This window comes from Sus scrofa, chromosome 14, assembly GCF_054392235.1.
Source record: "Sus scrofa isolate SSC_HxYL_T2T_F1_AM1 chromosome 14, Sscrofa_HxYL_maternal_Yorkshire_Landrace_v2.0, whole genome shotgun sequence".
Lineage (NCBI taxonomy): Eukaryota > Metazoa > Chordata > Mammalia > Artiodactyla > Suidae > Sus > Sus scrofa.
In genome coordinates this window covers 93,137,972-93,155,677 of record NC_139396.1, presented here as the reverse complement: position 1 = coordinate 93,155,677, position 17,706 = coordinate 93,137,972, and the positions used below count along the sequence as shown (strand labels likewise).

At 39.7% G+C, this 17,706-nt stretch overlaps 1 protein-coding gene across 2 annotated transcripts in view; it reads left to right on the top strand.

The window, feature by feature from the left end:
* Positions 1-17,706, top strand: part of CTNNA3 (catenin alpha 3) — a 1,780,789-nt gene that overhangs the window by 10,478 nt on the left and 1,752,605 nt on the right. For both annotated transcript variants that reach the window (XM_021074380.2, XM_084997062.1), the window contains exon 2: positions 5,967-6,099. In XM_021074380.2, coding sequence (XP_020930039.2) covers positions 6,048-6,099 — 52 coding nt within the window. In that variant the 5' untranslated portion in view covers positions 5,967-6,047. The remainder of the gene's footprint in view (positions 1-5,966; positions 6,100-17,706) is intronic.

Sequence of the window (17,706 nt, the reverse complement as noted above, 5' to 3'; positions counted from 1 at the left end):
CTAGAAATGTTGATATCGAGATGAAAATGAAAGAATTTTTTTTAAATTGTCCTTGCTCAGTATTTTTTTTCTATAATGTAGAAATTTATAGTAATGTAGAAATTAAGTTAGGACAGATACAGTATTTTTTTTTCTATGCTTCTTTTACAAATTTTAGAAAACATGATCTATACAATTTTAAATTTTGGTTTTTTTTGGATTTAACTTTGTGGAATAAGCATTGCCCACATTGTTATAAGTACTCTGTAAATGTAATATTTGCTTATTTTTTTGGCCACGCCCATGGCATGTGAAAGTTTCCAAGCCAGAGATCGAACCCTTACCACAGCGGTAACCAGAGCCACAGCAGTGTTAATGCTGGATCCTTAACTCTCTGAGTCCCTGGGGAACTCCTAAACATATTTAAAATCTACTTAAAAGTTCATAATTTCATTCTTCTCACTTTCCACACTTGTACTGTGGAAGGTTATTGCTTTTTTAAAAATTTCTTTTTCCTTTTTGGCTGCCCTACAGCATATGAAGCTCCCTGGCCAGGGATCAGATCCAAGCTGTAGTTTCGACCTAAGCTGCAGCTGTTGCAATGCTGGATCCTTAACCCACTATGCCAGGCCAGGGATTGTGCCTGTATCCCAGTGCTTCCAAGAAGCCATCAATCCCATTGCACCACACAGGAACTCCAGAAGGTTATCACTTTAGAAGGAAAGATGAGGGGGCAGTTATTTGCCTATCAAGTTATTATTATTATTATTATTTGTCCTTTTGCCTTTTCTTGAGCCACTCCTGCGGCATATGGAGGTTCCCAGGCTAGGGGTCTAATCGGAGCTGTAGCTGCCAGCCTACACCACAGCCACAGCAATGCCGGATCCTTAACCCACTGAGCAAGGCCAGGGATCGAACCTACAACCTCGTGGTTCTTAGTCGGATTCGTTAACCACTGTGCTACGACAGGAACTCATATCAAGTTATTTTTGTATGTACTTAATAATATCTTCTCATGTTGTCAAAGAGGCATAGACAAATTTGGTAAAACGGTGAAGTAGGCAATAGTGGGTGCTTAAAAATGTTAATTTATTACAATTTTGTGTTTTTTATTTCATGCTTTCTCCTTTTGACACCTCCTTTTAGGTTTGTGTACTTCCCACGGCCTTCGTTTACTCTCCGTTTGCTGCTCAGTATCTCACTCTTTTGGTTTGGTCTTTTTTTTTTTTTTCTCTTTTGTTTTTTCTTTTTAGGGCTGCACCCGGGGCCTATGGAAATTCCCAAAGTAGGGGTTGAATCAGAGCTACAGCTGCCGGCCTATGCCACAGCCAGAGCAATGTGGGATCTGAGCTGTGTCTGCAAACTACACCACAGCTCATGGCAACTCAGGATCTTTAACCCACTGAGCCAGGTCAGGGATCCAACCCACATCCTCATGGATAATAGATTGATTTCCACTGCGCCATAACGGGAATTCCAGGTTTGGTCCTTTTTGGTTGACTTCTTCCATCGAATGTTTTCACAGTCTTTGTTGGGTCTTATCCTAAAGCCTTTAAAGGCAGAAATTTGGAGATTATGATAAGTAATTGAAGAAGGTATTTTCTTTTTCTTGCCATTAATCTTAGCATAGAGGTGCCTGCTTACTTGACCTTAGGAGTTAATAGAGTCAGATTAACCACCTCTCTACTTACTAGCTTTCGGTCTTTGGCAAAAAAAATCCCTTTGAGCTTAAGTTTTCTCATCTAATAGCCTAAAATTATAAATGTGAGCATCACATTAGACCTACAGTGCTAGGATGGGAATTCACGTTGTGGCTCAGCGGGTTATAAACCCAACTAGTATCCTTGAAGATTCTGGTTCAGGCCCTGGCCTCACTAAGTGGGTTAAGGATCCAGCATTGCTGAGAGCTGTGGTGTAGGTCGCAGATGTGGCTCAGATCCTGCATTGCTGGGGCTGTGGTGTAGGCCGGCAGCTGCAGCTCTGATTCAACCCCTAGCCTGGGAACTTCCCTATGCTACAGGTATGGCCCTGAAAAAAAAAAAAAAAAAAAAAAAAGAACCTGATGCAGTGCCCGTGAGATGTGTGTTCAATCCCAAGTCTCACACAGTGAATTAAGAATTTGGCATTGCTGCAAGCTACAGCAAAGGTAGCAGATAAGGCTGAGATCCAGTGTTGCTGTGGCTGTGGTGTAGGCCTCAGCTGCAGCTCCGATTTGACCCCTAGCCAGGGAACTTCCATGTGCTGTAGGTGTAGCCATAAAAAGAAAAGAAAAAAAAAATAAAAAAACTTAAAGACTGGGATAGTGTCTGACTAAATAAGTCCTTGAGTAACTATTAGATATTAGAGGTACTGTTATTTTTTTGTTTAAATCTAGAGCCATCTTTGTACAGTTGCTGAGATTCCTGGTTTTAGCTCTTTTCTTTCTTTTTTTTTTTTTTTTTAATGACTGTACCCATGGCATATGAAAATTCCTGCCAGCGATCAAATCTGAGCTGCAGCTGAGACCTCTGCCGCACTTGGGACAATGCTGGAACCTTTAACCCACTGCATTGGGTTGAGGATTGAACCCGAGTCTCTGCAATGACCTGAGCTGCTGCAGTCAGATTCTTAACCCACTGTACCACAGTAGGAGCTCTAAAGCTCCTAATTTTTGTGACAAACAATGCTTAAATATTTATGTTTCATATTAATGGAAAACTGGCTCTGCTTTCTTACATTTATATTTAAGCTTTATAATGAAAACTTTAAAATTTTTATGGAAAAGATGTTTTAAGAAGGTATTACATCAGATTACTATTTCATTTTTCTTTCTAAAAACTCAAACTTATAAAAAACTGTCAGAGGAAGTTATCTTTGGCAGAATACTTGTATTTTCACAGTCTTTGTCTTACAGATTTCATAAAAATTTTCAGGGAAAAGCATATATGGGTGTACTTTTAATTATAATGTCATTTAATGTTTTTCTTATAATCTGTGAACTTGCTTAGTCTTAGGTGTCATAATTTAAAATACTAACTGGAAAAAAAAAAAGAAGCATGTTGGGCTTTATTTAAAAATTTTTTTTAGGGCCTCACCCACGGCATATGAAAGATACCAGGCTAGGGATTGAATAGGAGCTGCAATGTGGGATCTGAGCCACGTCTGTGACCTATAACACAGCTCATGGCAACGCTGGATCCTTAACTCATTGAGCGAGGCCGGGGATCAAACCCACACCCTCATAGTTACTAGTTGGATTTGTAACTCACAATGGGAACTCCTGGGGCTTATTCTTTTTTTATATAATTTTGGAAGTTTTGAGCATATATTTTTTGAATCTGAGAAACCTGTTTAGCATGAGTTACTCATATAAGTGATACTGCTCAGTTCTCTCATGTGCTGAGTGAGGAGTGTGCAACACGTTGGCCTACTCAATTTATTCACTTACTTAACAACCCTTTACTGAGTGAATATTATGTATTTGGCACCAGGTTTGGTGCTAGGTGGATAAGCATGGGTAAGATAGGGTAGAGTTCATTTTTTTGTGTGTGGAGAAATATGTTAACAAGAAATTATTATTATTATTTTTTTTGGTTGGAGGTACAGCATATGGAAATTCCCAGGCTAAGAATTGAATCCGAGCTGCAGCTACGACCTATGTCACAGCTGTGGCAACACTCATATCTTTAACCTACTCTGCTGGGCCGAAGATTGAACCTGAGGTGCCCCAGAGACAATGCGGCTGCAGTCAGGTTCTTAACCTGTGGCACCACAGCAGAAACTCCTGTTAATGAGTAATTTTGATGCAGTGTGATGAGTGGTATAATAGAGGTATGTAGAAAGTGCTATAGGAGCATGTGTGTGTGTGGCTCATTTAACTTAGATGGGGAACAAGGAGAAGTGATTGATGGTTGTGTAGGAGGCCAGGCAGTTAGGTAAGATTTGCCAAAGAAAGTACTGTTTGAGCTGGGTCTTGAATAAAAGAAATAAGTTCAGAGTGGGCCCAATGAGTATGTCTGAGGGAACAGGGAGGAGGGTATAAAAGGAGCACTACTGTCATTTGTAGATAACTTAGGAATCAACTGAGAAGTATAAAACTAAGGAAAGCTCTGCAAGATTGCCAGATACAAGATCAGTTTACAAAAGTAAAAGCATTTCTCTATATGCTCCACAACCAACTAGAAAATATAATAAAAAGCTCCATTCACAAAATAACAATATCTCAACGTATCTAGGAATAGATTTTTGTAGCAAAATTTCTGTGGCAAAAACTTTGAAGCCCTAACATAGGATCAGTCTGAGTAAATGGAGGGATTTCCATATTGGATGGAACATCTTGATAAATATATGTTAATTCTCCATTACTAAATATATATATTATTGCAACTCCAATTAAAATTACAATTGGATTTTTTGGAAGAATTTGATACACATAAAAATTTGTATGGAGTAATAAAGGTAATATTATAATATCATATAATATGCATAATATATGATAGCTAAGATAGCCTTAAAAAAGAAGAGCAAGTGGGGAGGCTTACATATTAAAAAGTTTTGGGGGAGTTCCTGTTGTAGCTCAGTGTGTTACGAACCAGACCAGAATCCATGAGGATGGGGGTTCAATCCCTGGCCTTGCCCAGTGGGTTAAGGATCTGGTGTTGCCTTAAACTATGGTGTAGGCTGGCAGCTGCAGCTCTGATTCGACCCCTAGCCTGGGTACTTCCATATGCCACAGGTGCAGCCCTAAAAAGCAAAAGCAAAAGCAAAAAAAAAAAAAAGCCTTAGAGAGTTTCCTTGTGGTATAGTGGGTTAAGGACCTGGCATTGTCACCGCAGTGGCTTGGGTGGATGCTGTGGTGCAGGTTCTATCCCTGGGCTGGGCACTTCAGCATGCTGCACCAAAAGCTTTAATATTATACATTGACCAATGAAAGAGCTTAGAGAATTTGGAGACATACAATGTATATAGTTGGTCCTCATTATTCATAGGTCTCATATTTCTGAATTCACTTACATGTGAGAATTTGGTTGTAAACCCCAAATTGATAGTAACGGTACTTTCACAGTCATTCACCAATGTGTGTGGAATGGAGAAAAATTTGAGTTGTCCAATGGGGAGGAGCACATTCCCAGCCAAAAAAGGTGATTCTCTGTCTTCTTGTTTAGCTTTCATACTGCAAACATGTGTCCTTTTGGCAGTCTGTTTAATGTCATGTTTTCTGCATTTTTGTGCTTTTTGATAGCCATTTCCCAGTTTAAAATGACTCCCATGAATGTACAGTGCTGAAATGCTCTCTAGTGCTCTTAAGTGTAAGGAGGCTGTGATGTGCTTTATGGAGAAAACATTTGTGTTAGATAAGCTTCATTCAGACTTAAGTTAGAGTGCTGTTGGCCAAGCGTTCAATGTTCATGAATTACCAATATATATTAAATATGATGTCTTTAAGCAGAAACACACATAAAACAAGCTTAAGTATTGATCATAGTGGAAATGTGGCCACAGATTCAGAGGAACTGTTATTTCTCCTAGGAGCAATGATCTATATTTACTAATCTAGTGTTTTTGGTGACTTTATAGTATAACTAATGAGAATCAACTGTATATGTATATCAGAGTCTAGTCAAGAAATCAAAGACTGTACTAGGATGTTCAGGAAAAAATAATTCACTATTGGGAAATGGCTAAATAGGTGTTGAGGGCTGAAAACTAGGAAACCAGAGGAAATACAGGAAACAGGATCACCCTTGGGAGAACAAAGGCAAGACTTGGGGTTCTTAGAACCCTCAAGCATAGAGCAGGGTCTGGTGGAGCTGGGTCTCATTCTCTGAGGAGAGAGTGCTATGAGGATGAGGGGATACAGAGAGGTTATTTCTGGGAGAGTAAAGGAGCTGGCGCTGGAAGTGCTGTTGCTGGTTCATGGGATGAAGAATCATTGCTGGGCTGAGCTGTATGAATGGCAAGGAAATATGAAGAGGCAAATTCCATCTTTCTTCTCTCTTGCCTTCCAGTGTCCTTGAAAGAAACTAACAGTAAGCCAGCTGGCAAAGGAGAGTAGGTGGAATTCCAGCTCCAGTGTCACAAAGCAAGGTATGGGAACAACAGATTTGGAGCTGAGAGACAATGGTTTAATATCCAACCCAGGTGAGATCTTAATATATATTAAAGATAGCATTACAGATTTACACACAAGTCTGTAAAGAGACATGCATAGCAGAATGATTAAGAGCATAGACTTTGGAATGAGACAACTTAGATTTGAATTTTGGCTGCACTATTCTCTGTGTGATCTTGGGCAAATTATGTAATCTCTCTTTATAAGCACATAAAGGAACGTTATTCATTGCCCAGAAACATCTACATTGCCCTGCTATATGAGCAAGAAATAAACCTATTTTGTTAGGCACTGAAATTTTGGGTTTGTTTCAGTAAATAACATTATCCTAACTATTACTACAAAAGTGTTTATTGAAGTGTTTTTTTATGGGAGGGGAATGGAAGACAAACTGAGTGTCTATCACTGTGAAAGCAGACAGGTTAAATGTGGTGTATGCACAGCATGGAGATTTAGACAGTAATTAGAAATGAAAATCACATGTACACGAATGAATTATGAAATCATGGTGCTGAGTGAAAAAGATGAATCAGAAAATATAACATTAATACCATGTATAATTAAAAGTATATGGGGAGTTCCCATCGTGGCGCAGTGGAAATGAATCTGACTAGGAACTGTGAGGTTGCGGGTTTGATCCCTGGCCTTGCTCAGTGGGTTAAGGATCCGGCGTTGCTGTGAGCGTGGCGTAGGCCGGCAGCTATAGCTCCAATTAGACCCCTAGCCTGGGAATCTCCATATGCTGCGGGTGTGGCCCTAAAAAAAGGACAAAAAGACAAAAAAAAAAGTATATGGGCATAAAGCAATACACATTTTTTCTGAATAAACACAAAGGTACACCTTGGGCACATTAGAATAGTTGCCTCAGAATGTGGGGAGAGGGGGCTCAAGGTGTAAAGGAACACATAACAAAAGAGGGCCTTGCATAGACCAATAGTGACACTTGTAAACTGAGGGGAATATAACTTACTCAGTCTCGTTTTACCTGACGGTGAAAAGAAGAAAGATCAAGATCAAATCTAGTAACAAAAATCTAGTAATAAAAGAGAAAATAAATTGGAATGAATTTAATGAGAAATGTAGAGCACAAATAGGAAGAAAACTCTAAAACCCTACTGAGGTGAGTAAAAGATGATGTGAGTAAATAGAAAGACAATCCTGTTCTTGTTTTTCCTAAATTGTTCCAGATATGTAGTGCAATCTTGAAGTATTAATAGGATTTTTTTTTTGGGGGGGGATCTAGAGAAGCTAATTCTAAAGGTCATGTGAAAAATAAATATGTATGGATAACTCATAAAATTGTGGAAAGGGAGAGTAATAATGGATGACCAGTCCTAACAAATATTCAAATGGGAGAAGTTTAAAGAGAACTTTTATAGAGCTAAAATATTTGAAAATGTTGAATATTGGCCTGTGAATCAATAGAATAGAAACCCTACAAATAGACCTCTGTATATATGGGAAATGAGTATACAATCAAATTCATTTAAAATTAGTGAGGAAAAAATGAATTATTCAGAAAATGATGGTGGGACACCCAGGTATTCATTTGGAAGAAGAAAAACTGGGTTCTGCCTCATTTCTTTGATCAGAATCACTTTCAGGTGGATCAAATTTAAACATTCCAAACTAGATGAAGAAAAATGAATAGTTCATAAGTTAGAAGTATTGGATGATTAGATAGTTCACATGTCATCATTATTATCTTCCTCACTATCTTGGAGTAGGGAATGGTATTTCAAGTAAGAAACAAAACCCAGATCCAACAGAGGCAAAGATTTGTATGTTATGATTGCATGGAAATTATAAATTTCTGCTTAGTAAGAAATACTTAAGCAGAATCAAAGAATGGGTCATAGATTGGCAGGAGAAGATTGACAACATCTGTGTGAGCTGAACTGATTTCCTTAATATATAAAATGCTTTTACAGTTAAATATGAAAGCAGCCAGTGGAAGAATAACGGGACAACAGGCCATGTATAGGAAATGATATATAGATGGCTTGCCTACAAATGGAATGATTAGTAATATTAATATTACTCACAATTAAAGAAATACAAATTTTAGTTTGTAAAGGAGACCACCTTTCAACCATTAGATTGGCAGAAAGAAAAAGATTGGTGATGCAGAAGCTGGTTACGGTGTGGGCAAGTGGACAATCTTAGGGACTGGTTGGAGAATGTTTTGGGGGAAGCTCATGGGATAAAGAAGAGTATGGTTTGTGTAGAAACGGGAAAGTACTCTGTGTATTTGTATGCTTTTACCACTGAAAGATATCCCCTCAGAGAAAAAAAAAATCTTGTCCTTAGTATATTTGTATGCCTTTTTTTTTTTTTTTTTTTTTTCTGGTTGCTTTTTAGGGCTGTACCTATGGCATATGGAGGTTCCCAGGCTAAGGGTCCAATCAGAGCTGCAGCTGCCGGCCTACACCACAGCCACAGCAGCACCGGATCTGAGCTGCATCTTCGAACTATACCACAGCCTGTGGCAACACCGGATCCTTAACCCACTGAGTGAGTCCAGGGATTGAACCTGCAACCTCATGGTTCCTAGTCAGATTCGTTTCTGCTGCACCATGATGGGAACTCCTATTTGTATGCTTTAAATTAGGGATCTGTATTTGGAAAGATAGGGAAAGCTCAGATGGTAAAGGGCTTTGAATGCCAAACTAGAGTTTGTATTTTATTCTAGGAGCCCCCTGAGGGTTTTGTTCGCAGGGTAATGAAATAACCAGACTGAGATTTAGAAAGAATAGTAAAGTGGAGAATGGATTGGCGGGGTTCTGGTGTGGTGGAAGTAGTGATACCGAGAATGCTACCAGTTAAGAAATCACTTAGAAAGCTGTTGGAGTAGTTCAGGTGACCATTGATAAGATTCTGATTTGGAACAGGGAAATGGAGAGAATTTAGAATCACTAGGGTTTGGTGACTGATTGGGTGGGTGGGGAGAGGGAATAGTTGAACCTGACCTTCCTGAGGTCAGAAAGCATTTGGGAGTTGTTTCAGGGGTTTTTGAAAAGTAATGCTACTTACTTATAGAGCTTCTAAGAATAATCTACTCACTGTTGAACAAGGTGCACCTTATCAATCTACAATAAGACCTACACACTAAGGTTCTGGGGAATTAGGAGTAGCACAGGGGAGGGTTTAATCCTCTTGAGGCTTTTGCATTTCTTTTAAAAATTTTTATAAATTAGTTAATTTTATTACACTTATAGGTGTACAACAATCATCACAATCAAATTTCACAGCATGTCTATCCCAAACCCTCAGTGCATCCCCCCACCCCCAACCTGTCACAGTCTGTGAGTCAGTATCTGTTGTGCAAAGGAGTTCATTGTGTCCTTTTTTCAGATTCCACATGTAAGTGATAGCATTTGATGTTGGTGTCTCATTGTCTGACTGACTTCACTTAGCATGATAAGTTCTAGGTCCATCCTTGTCGCTGCAAATGCCGTTGGGCTTTTGCATTTCTTAGCACTGATCTCCAACACTGGTTCAGGAGCAAGCTCTTCTCCTTATCTTCTCTATCTCTATCTCCATCTCTGTCTTCCACCCACCCCCAGCCCTTGGTTGTCTTGGCTTTGATACAATATTAATCATCACAGTTTTCTGTCCTGGATTTAGTCAGGGCACTCTGATGTATGACAAACTCTGGGAGAAGTAAAAGCCTCTTGTCCTTAGAGTATATTAGACAGGCAGACCATACTATATAAAAGCAATATAATAAATGAATATTTCTATTAGGTGAGCATATAGTTAAATGACTCATGAAGAGACTGTAGACCCTTTGTCTTATTAAATGATATGTGCCTTGAGAAAATAGAAGGTTGACAATAAGTTGTAGTGGGAGTACAAGTGATATAACTTTATAAAAAATAGATTATGGATAATATGCATTACCTGTTTATGTTTATGGAATCCTCACCTGAGCACTGGAAATATGCTATATATTTAGAAACTTTCCCAAACTTCACTATTTTTTGGAGGGGGAAGGAAGGGATAAACTTTTATTTTGGAGTATAGCAAATGCAGAAAAAGCATGAATAATAAATACACTAATATAAATAATGCCCTGTTCAAGATACAGAATATAAAGAGGACCAAAGAAATCTTCCTTGTATCTTCTCCAAGTTGTTAGTTCTCCATCTCAAAGGTGTTCTAACTGCTAGAGTGGTTTTTCCTATTTTTGAATTTTATATAAATAGAATCATAAAGTACACAGTCTTTTGTTTTATCCAAAGTTATGAGTTATGTTTCTGAGTCTCCTCCATGTTGTATGTAGTGATAGTTCATTACTTTTTCATTCTTGAGTGGCACTTCTTATGTGAAGATATCAAAACGTATCCATTCTACTGCAGGCAGACATCTGGGTTTTTTCCTGTTTTAGCCGTAGCGAACCATGCTATTTTGAAATTCTTTATGTGTTTTTTGGTAATATTGGGCTCCACTTTTCTTGGGGTTATAACTGGGAATGGAATTGTTTTTTTTTTTTTTTGTTTGTTTGTTTTGTTTAAATGCATACTGCCAAACAGTGTTCTAATGTGACAAGTTGGTGTTGTTGGTCTTTTAATATTAGCCATTCTGGCAGGTGTATGGTGAGAGCTCTTTGTGTGTGTGTGTGTTGTTTTACTGCTAACAATATTGTATTGTATACTTAAAACTTTTTTACCCATTAAAAAAATTGAAGTACAGTTAATTTACAATATTGTGTTAGTTTCAGGTGTATAGCAAAGTGGTTCTGTTATGCATACACACATAAATAGTCTTTTTCAGATTCTTTTCTATTTTAGGTTATTTTAAGATATTGAATATAGTTCCTTGCACTATGCAGTAAGTCCCTGTTGGTTATTTATTTATATATAGTATATTTTTTTTTTTTTTTTTTTTTTTTGTCTTTTTGCCATTTTCTTGGGCCGCTCTCGCGGCATATGGAGGTTCCCAGGCTAGGGGTCGAATCGGAGCTGTAGCCACCAGCCTACGCCAGAGCCACAGCAACGCGGGATCCGAGCTGCGTCTGCAACCTACACCACAGCTCACGGCAACGCCGGATCGTTAACCCACTGAGCAAGGGCAGGGACCGAACCCGCAACATCATGGTTCCTAGTCGGGTTCGTTAACCACTGCGCCACGACGGGAACTCCTATATATAGTATATTAATCCCAAACTCTGAATTTACCCACCCCCACCATCCCTTTTTTGTTTTCTAAGTTTGAGTCTATTTTTATCTTGTATGGAAGTTCATTTGTATCATTTTTTTTAAGGATTCCACTATAAGTGATATCATAACGATATTTGTCTTTGACTTAGAATGATCATCTCTAGGTCTATCTATGGTGCTGTAAATGACATTATTTCATTCTTTTTTTATGACTGAGCAGTATTCTGTTACATATATATACACCACATTTTCTTTATCCACTCATCTACTGATGGACATTTAAGTTGCTTCCATGCCTTTTTTTTTTTTTTTTTTTTTTTCACAGCTGTGCCTGTGGCATATGGAAGTTCCCTGACTAGCAGTTGAATTGGAGCTGCAGCTTAAGGCTAGGCCACAGCCACAGCAACACCGAATCTGAGCTGCATCTACAACCTATATCACAGCCTGTGGCAACACTGTATCCTAACCCATGAATGAGGCCAGGGGTTGAACCCACATCCTCATGGAGACCATGTTGGGTCCTTAACCCACTGAGCCAACAGGGAACTTCCAGGATTTTAATCAAGTTCATAAACATTGAAAATACGTGAGCAGGAGTTCCCATTGTGGCGCAGGGGAAACAAATCTGACTAGTATCCATGAGGGTGCAGATTCGATCCCTGGCCTTGATCAGTGGGTTAAGGATCCGGTGTTGCTGTGAGCTGTGGTGCAGGTTGCAGATGAGGCTCAGTTCCTGCATTGCTGTGGCTGAGACATAAGTTTGCAGCTACAGCTCCAATGCCAGCCCTAGCCTGGCAACTTCCATATGCCATGGGTGTGACCCTAAAAAGCAAAAAAAAAAAAAAAAGAAAAGAAAATACATGAGCAAATACAATCATTCATTTAGAGAATATTTAATATTAGACATGTGAAAATATAAATTTATGAAACCATGATGTCATTTAAAAGGCCTTTTAGGTGTTTTATAAGTGATAAGTTTTTAAAGTTGATATAAAGCAACTTTGATGAGATTTAGGCCTTTTATCTTTTTTGTTTCTTTTAGATAATGTTTCTAGAAGTTTTAATTCTTCTACTACTTAATTGTAGATCTTTGCTATGATTTCTTTCCATTTAGTAAAGAAATAAAGACAAAATATCAAAAGCTACATCTTTAATGAAACCTCTTTCTTCTTGACAATTTCTTTTGGGAAATCATCCTTATGTTACTTCCTCTCTTTGAAGTTGGTAGCTGTGAATTATCTGTGTATTTAATTGCCTTTAGGTGTCTGTCGGGTTTCAAGGAGAACAAGGAGGGTAGTGAAAAATACGTGACATAATTCATGCTTTGCTTCATTTATTTACAATTTTTTTTTTTTGCCTTTTAGGGCTGCACCTGTGGCACATGGAAGTTCCCAGGCTAAGGGTTGAATTGGAGCTGCAGCTGCTGGCCCATGCCACAGCCATGGCAACTTGGGATCAAAGCTGAGTCACTGACTTATGCCACAGCAGCAACACTGGATCCTTAACCCACTGAGGGAGGCCAGGGATCAAACCTGCATCCTCATGGATACTAGTTGGGTTCGTTACCGCTGAGACCCAACAGGAACTCTGCTTCATTTTTTTTTTCTTTGTTTCTTTTTTTCCATTTTTTTTAATTACTCAAATGAATTTATCACATCTGTAGTTGTATAATGATCATAACAATCTGATTTCACAGGATTTCCATCCCACAGCCCAGTCATTTTTTTTTTTTTTAAGAAAAAGAGGAACAAAAATTAGAGCTGGCCTCGTCTTACTAGAAAAAAATCTTCTCATAACCTCTCTTATCTCTTACTCACCTTCCTCTGTCATTCATTTCCTCTGAGCATTTCCAGACTAGTGAATAGTCTGAGATCTTGTGAAATTCTGCTAGATGCAAACCCCAGTACTGAATTTTAAAAGTTTAGTTTTTTTTTTTTTTTTTTTTTTTGTCTTTTTTTGCTATTTCTTTGGGCCGCTCCCGCGGCACATGGAGGTTCCCAGGCTAGGGGTAGAATCGGAGCTGTAGCAACAGGCCTACGCCAGAGCCACAGCAATGCAGGATCCGAGCCGCCATCTGCAACCTACACCACAGCTCACGGCAACGCCGGATCGTTAACCCACTGAGCAGAGGCAGGGACCGAACCTGCAACCTCATGGTTCCTACTCGGATTCGTTAACCACTGCACCACGACGGGAACTCCAAAAGTTTAGTTTTTAATGCTTGTACTACTTTCTAAGGTGTAATATCAATTTTATGTATGAACAAGAGGAAATGACATTATTAATAGAAGGTTTTTTTTTTTTTTTTGCTATTTTAGGGTCGCACATGTGGCATGTGCAGGTTCCCAGGCTAGAGGTTGAATCAGAGCTACAGCTGCCAGCCTACATCACAGCCACAGCAATACGGGATCTGAACCGAGTCTGCAACCTACACCATAGCCTACGGCAACGCCAGATCCTCAACCCACTGAGCAAGGCCAGGGATCGAACCCACATCCTCATGGATACTAATCAGGTTCATTAACCACTGAGCTACGAAGGGAACTCCTATTAATAGAAGTTTTAACTTACTTAAATTCATAATGAAAATTAGAAAGTGTCTGTGAGACATGGTCTAGTTTTTAAGCTACTGAGATTTACCTTATTTTTGAATCAGTGGTTTAAATTAGGTCCTTTTAGAAGCATCTTAGAATCTCTATTACCTAGATTTTTTGGATGATATCTGGGACATAAATTCCTGGTTTGCATATGTTAAGTGTTGATATTCCTAAATCTGACAATAAAGTATTAAACTCTTAGGTGTGTTTTATTATTGTTGTTGTTGTTATTTAGGTTTGTATTATTATTATTATTATTATTATTTTTGTCTTTTTGTCTTTTTTGTTGTTGTTGTTGCTATTTCTTGGGCCGCTCCCTCGGCATATGGAGGTTCCCACTCTAGGGGTCGAATCGGAGCTGTAGCCACCGGCCTACGCCAGAGCCACAGCAACGCGGGATCCGAGCCGCGTCTGCAACCTACACCACAGCTCACGGCAATGCCGGATTGTTAACCCATTGAGCAAGGGCAGGGACTGAACCTGCAACCTCATGGTTCCTAGTCGGATTCGTTAACCACTGCGCCACGACGGGAACTCCAGGTTTGTATTATTGAACAGAGTAGCCTATCCAAATAAGGATCATTCATACCCAGGTATCATATAGTAAACTTTCTGTTTATCCAACTGACTAGTGATAGTAAATTAAGATACCTATTCTTTTTTTTTTTTTTTGTCTTTTTGCCTTTTCTAGGGCTGCTTCCCATGGCATATGGAGGTTCCCAGGCTGGGGGTCGAATTGGAGCTGTAGTCACTGGCCTACACCACAGCCACAGCAACTCAGGATCCGAGCCAAGTCTGCGACCTATGCTACAGCTCACAGCAACGCCAGATCCTTAAACCACTGAGCAAGGCCAGGGATTGAACCTGCAACCTCATGGTTCCTAGTCGGATTCGTTAACCACTGCGCCACGACGGGAACTCCAAGATACCTATTCTTAAGAATACATATATGAAGAGTTCTTACAACTCAGGACATGATAAACATTTGTACTGATTACTTAAGAAGAACTAAACCTGCATTATGTAAAGAATGCCTATCCCCAGGAGTTCCCTGGTGGCTCAATAGGTTAAGGATCCAGTGTTGTCACTACTATGATTCTGTTTACTGATGTGGCATGGGTTTGACCCCTGGCCCCAGAACTTCCACATGCCTCAGGTGCAGACAAAAAAAAAAAAAAAAAAGAATGCCTATCTTAAACTTTTTTACCTCTGTCCCAAGCAAATTTACCCTACAGATGTCAGCTAGAATTTTGTTCCCATATCTGGCATGCCTGGCTGGAGCCTGGGCACTTTATGTCCATTGTCTTTCACCTAACTCTCTACCATGTTTGCCTAGTCTAGGTAATAGTCACCTAGATTAAGCCTGAAATAGGGCCTTACCACCTAACGTGGAGACATTGCTGGGAGAATACTCCTGCTGCAGTGCACCACTCATTAGGTTATTGGTTCCTGGGCATTGTAACTGGTCCTAATTAAATACAGGTTTGCTATGGAGTTCCCATCCGTGGCACAGTGGAAACGAATCTGACTAGGAACTGTGAGGTTGTAGGTTTGATATCTGGCCTCGCTCAGTGGGTTAAGGATCCGGCATTGCCCTGAGCTGTGGTGTAGGTCCGAGACACTGCTTGGATCCTGCATTGCTGTGGCTGTGGTGTAGGCCGGCAGCTGTAGCTCTGATTAGACCCCTAGCCTGGAAACCTCCATATGCTGGGGGTGCGGCCCTAAAAAGCCAAAACAAAAAAATTTAAAATAAATAAATACAAGTTTGCTATATCCTCCTAGCCATCAAGCCATGCTGATTGGGCTGCTATCAAATTGTCTTTGGGGTTTAGCCTTATCATTTGATGCATTCCTCTAGCTGTATTCACACTCGGCTCTATTGCTGCTTGGTTCTTTCTCTTTCTTATACTTACTGCTAAAATTGAGGTGGGGCCTGCCTAAAATGTGACATGGGCTATATACTATTTGCTAACTAGTTAACATGATTAAAAATAGCTACTGTTTACTTATTTATTAAAATTTTTTTGGTTTTTAGTTTCACTATTATAGCTGATTTACATTATTCTGTCAATTTCTGCTGTACAGCAAAGTGACCCAGCCATATATATATATATTTATTTTCTCACATTATCCTCCATCATGTTCCATCACAAGTGACTAGATAGAGTTCCTTGCGCTATATAGCAGGATCTCATTGCTTATCCACTCCAAATGCAATAGTTTGCATCTACTAACCCCAGACTCCCAGTCCATCCTGCTCCCTCCTCCTTCCCCTCAGTAACCACAAGACTTTTCTCTAGGTCCATGATAGCTATGATTTATTAAAGATTTTACTATATGTTGCTCAAATTTTTGAGTTTCAACACATTTATTATAAAATAAGGTCACTTTTTTTTTTGCTTTATAGGGCCACACCCGCAGCATATGGAGGTTCCCAGGCTAGGAGTCGAATTGGAGCTACAGATGCCAGCCTACCCCACAGCCACAGCAACATCAGTTCCGAGCCGCCATCTGCAACCTACACCACAGCTCACGCCGGATTCTTAACCCACTAAACGAGGCCAGGGATCGAACCTGCAACCTCATGGTTCCTAGTCGGATTCATTTCCGCTGTGCCACGACATATCCTTTTAGGTATCTGGATTCCAGTAGCTTGAGTTCCTGCTGTCTTAGTGCCAGAAATCAACCTCTTCACCTGTTTCTGCTGTTTGAGTCATTCCCAGAGCTCTCTCAGTTGTGTTAAGAGGTTCATCATGTTTTCCTGTTTTTTTTTTTTTTTTTTTTTTTTTTGGGTGCCTTTTCATGCTTAACCCATTGCGTTGGGCTGGGGATTGAACCCACGCCTCAGCAGCAGCCTGAATGTTGCAGAGACAGTGCTGAATCCTTAACCCACTGAGCCACATTGGAAACTCCCTGCACTGTTGCTTTTGCTCTTGTTCACCAGGTTGATATTACATGGGAATCAGGAAACCAATCCTTTCCTTAATTTTTCGCAGGAGAGCATTTTAGCCAGAATTTGTAGAAAGAAGCAAGAAAACACAATACATATGATAATTATGACAGTAACTTGGCTATGCTCAGAGTCCTCTGGCCAAAGTTCTGGGCCATTTTCAAGCCTTCCTTAAAAACTGTTCCTCTAACTTATTTTGACTTACCGCTATTATGAACATGCCAACTTGCTCTCCACTGTGGGAACTCGCTGGCTTGTCTCTTCTATCTGGAGTCCAGGCTCCCAAATCATGGGAATTCAGAAAGAAAAGGGACTTTCTCCTTTTCAACTAAAAGCTTGGCTGTCCACTTATTCTTGTCCTGGAAACAACTTCTTCCCCAGGATAAGTAACAATGGGGATATCCATTCTTTTTGGGAGAAACCTCACCGCCTAGCTCATAGCATATGGTCTGATTCTGTGGATGCTGCCCATCCTCTCCTCTCCTCCAGGCAATTGCCATTGCTGTCTATAATACATTTCCTAGAAATGTGAATTATTTTCTTAAATCCATGTTTACGACTTCAGTAGTCCATTCCAGGTTGCACTATTCCATTCCAGTTAGGGCTCCCTCCTTCCTTCTTTCCGTCCATCCTTCTTTCCTTCTTTCCTTCCATCCATCGTCTATTTATCTTCTTCATATCAGCCTTGGGGCTCCTGTAAACATGCACATCAATGATTCTCAAGTCTCCTCTCTCCCTCCTTGTCCCAGGGGCAGGCAGTTTTGGTTGTCGCAGTAGTTATAGGGCACATTTGGCATTTAATTAGCTAGGGCCAAAAAAGCTTAAAGGTTTTGCAGTGTGTGAAACTCTCCCCTAAATTGAATTGTCCTATATCCCATGCAGTGTTCAAATATTTCATTGGACATTCATGCAAATCCTGCTTGTAAT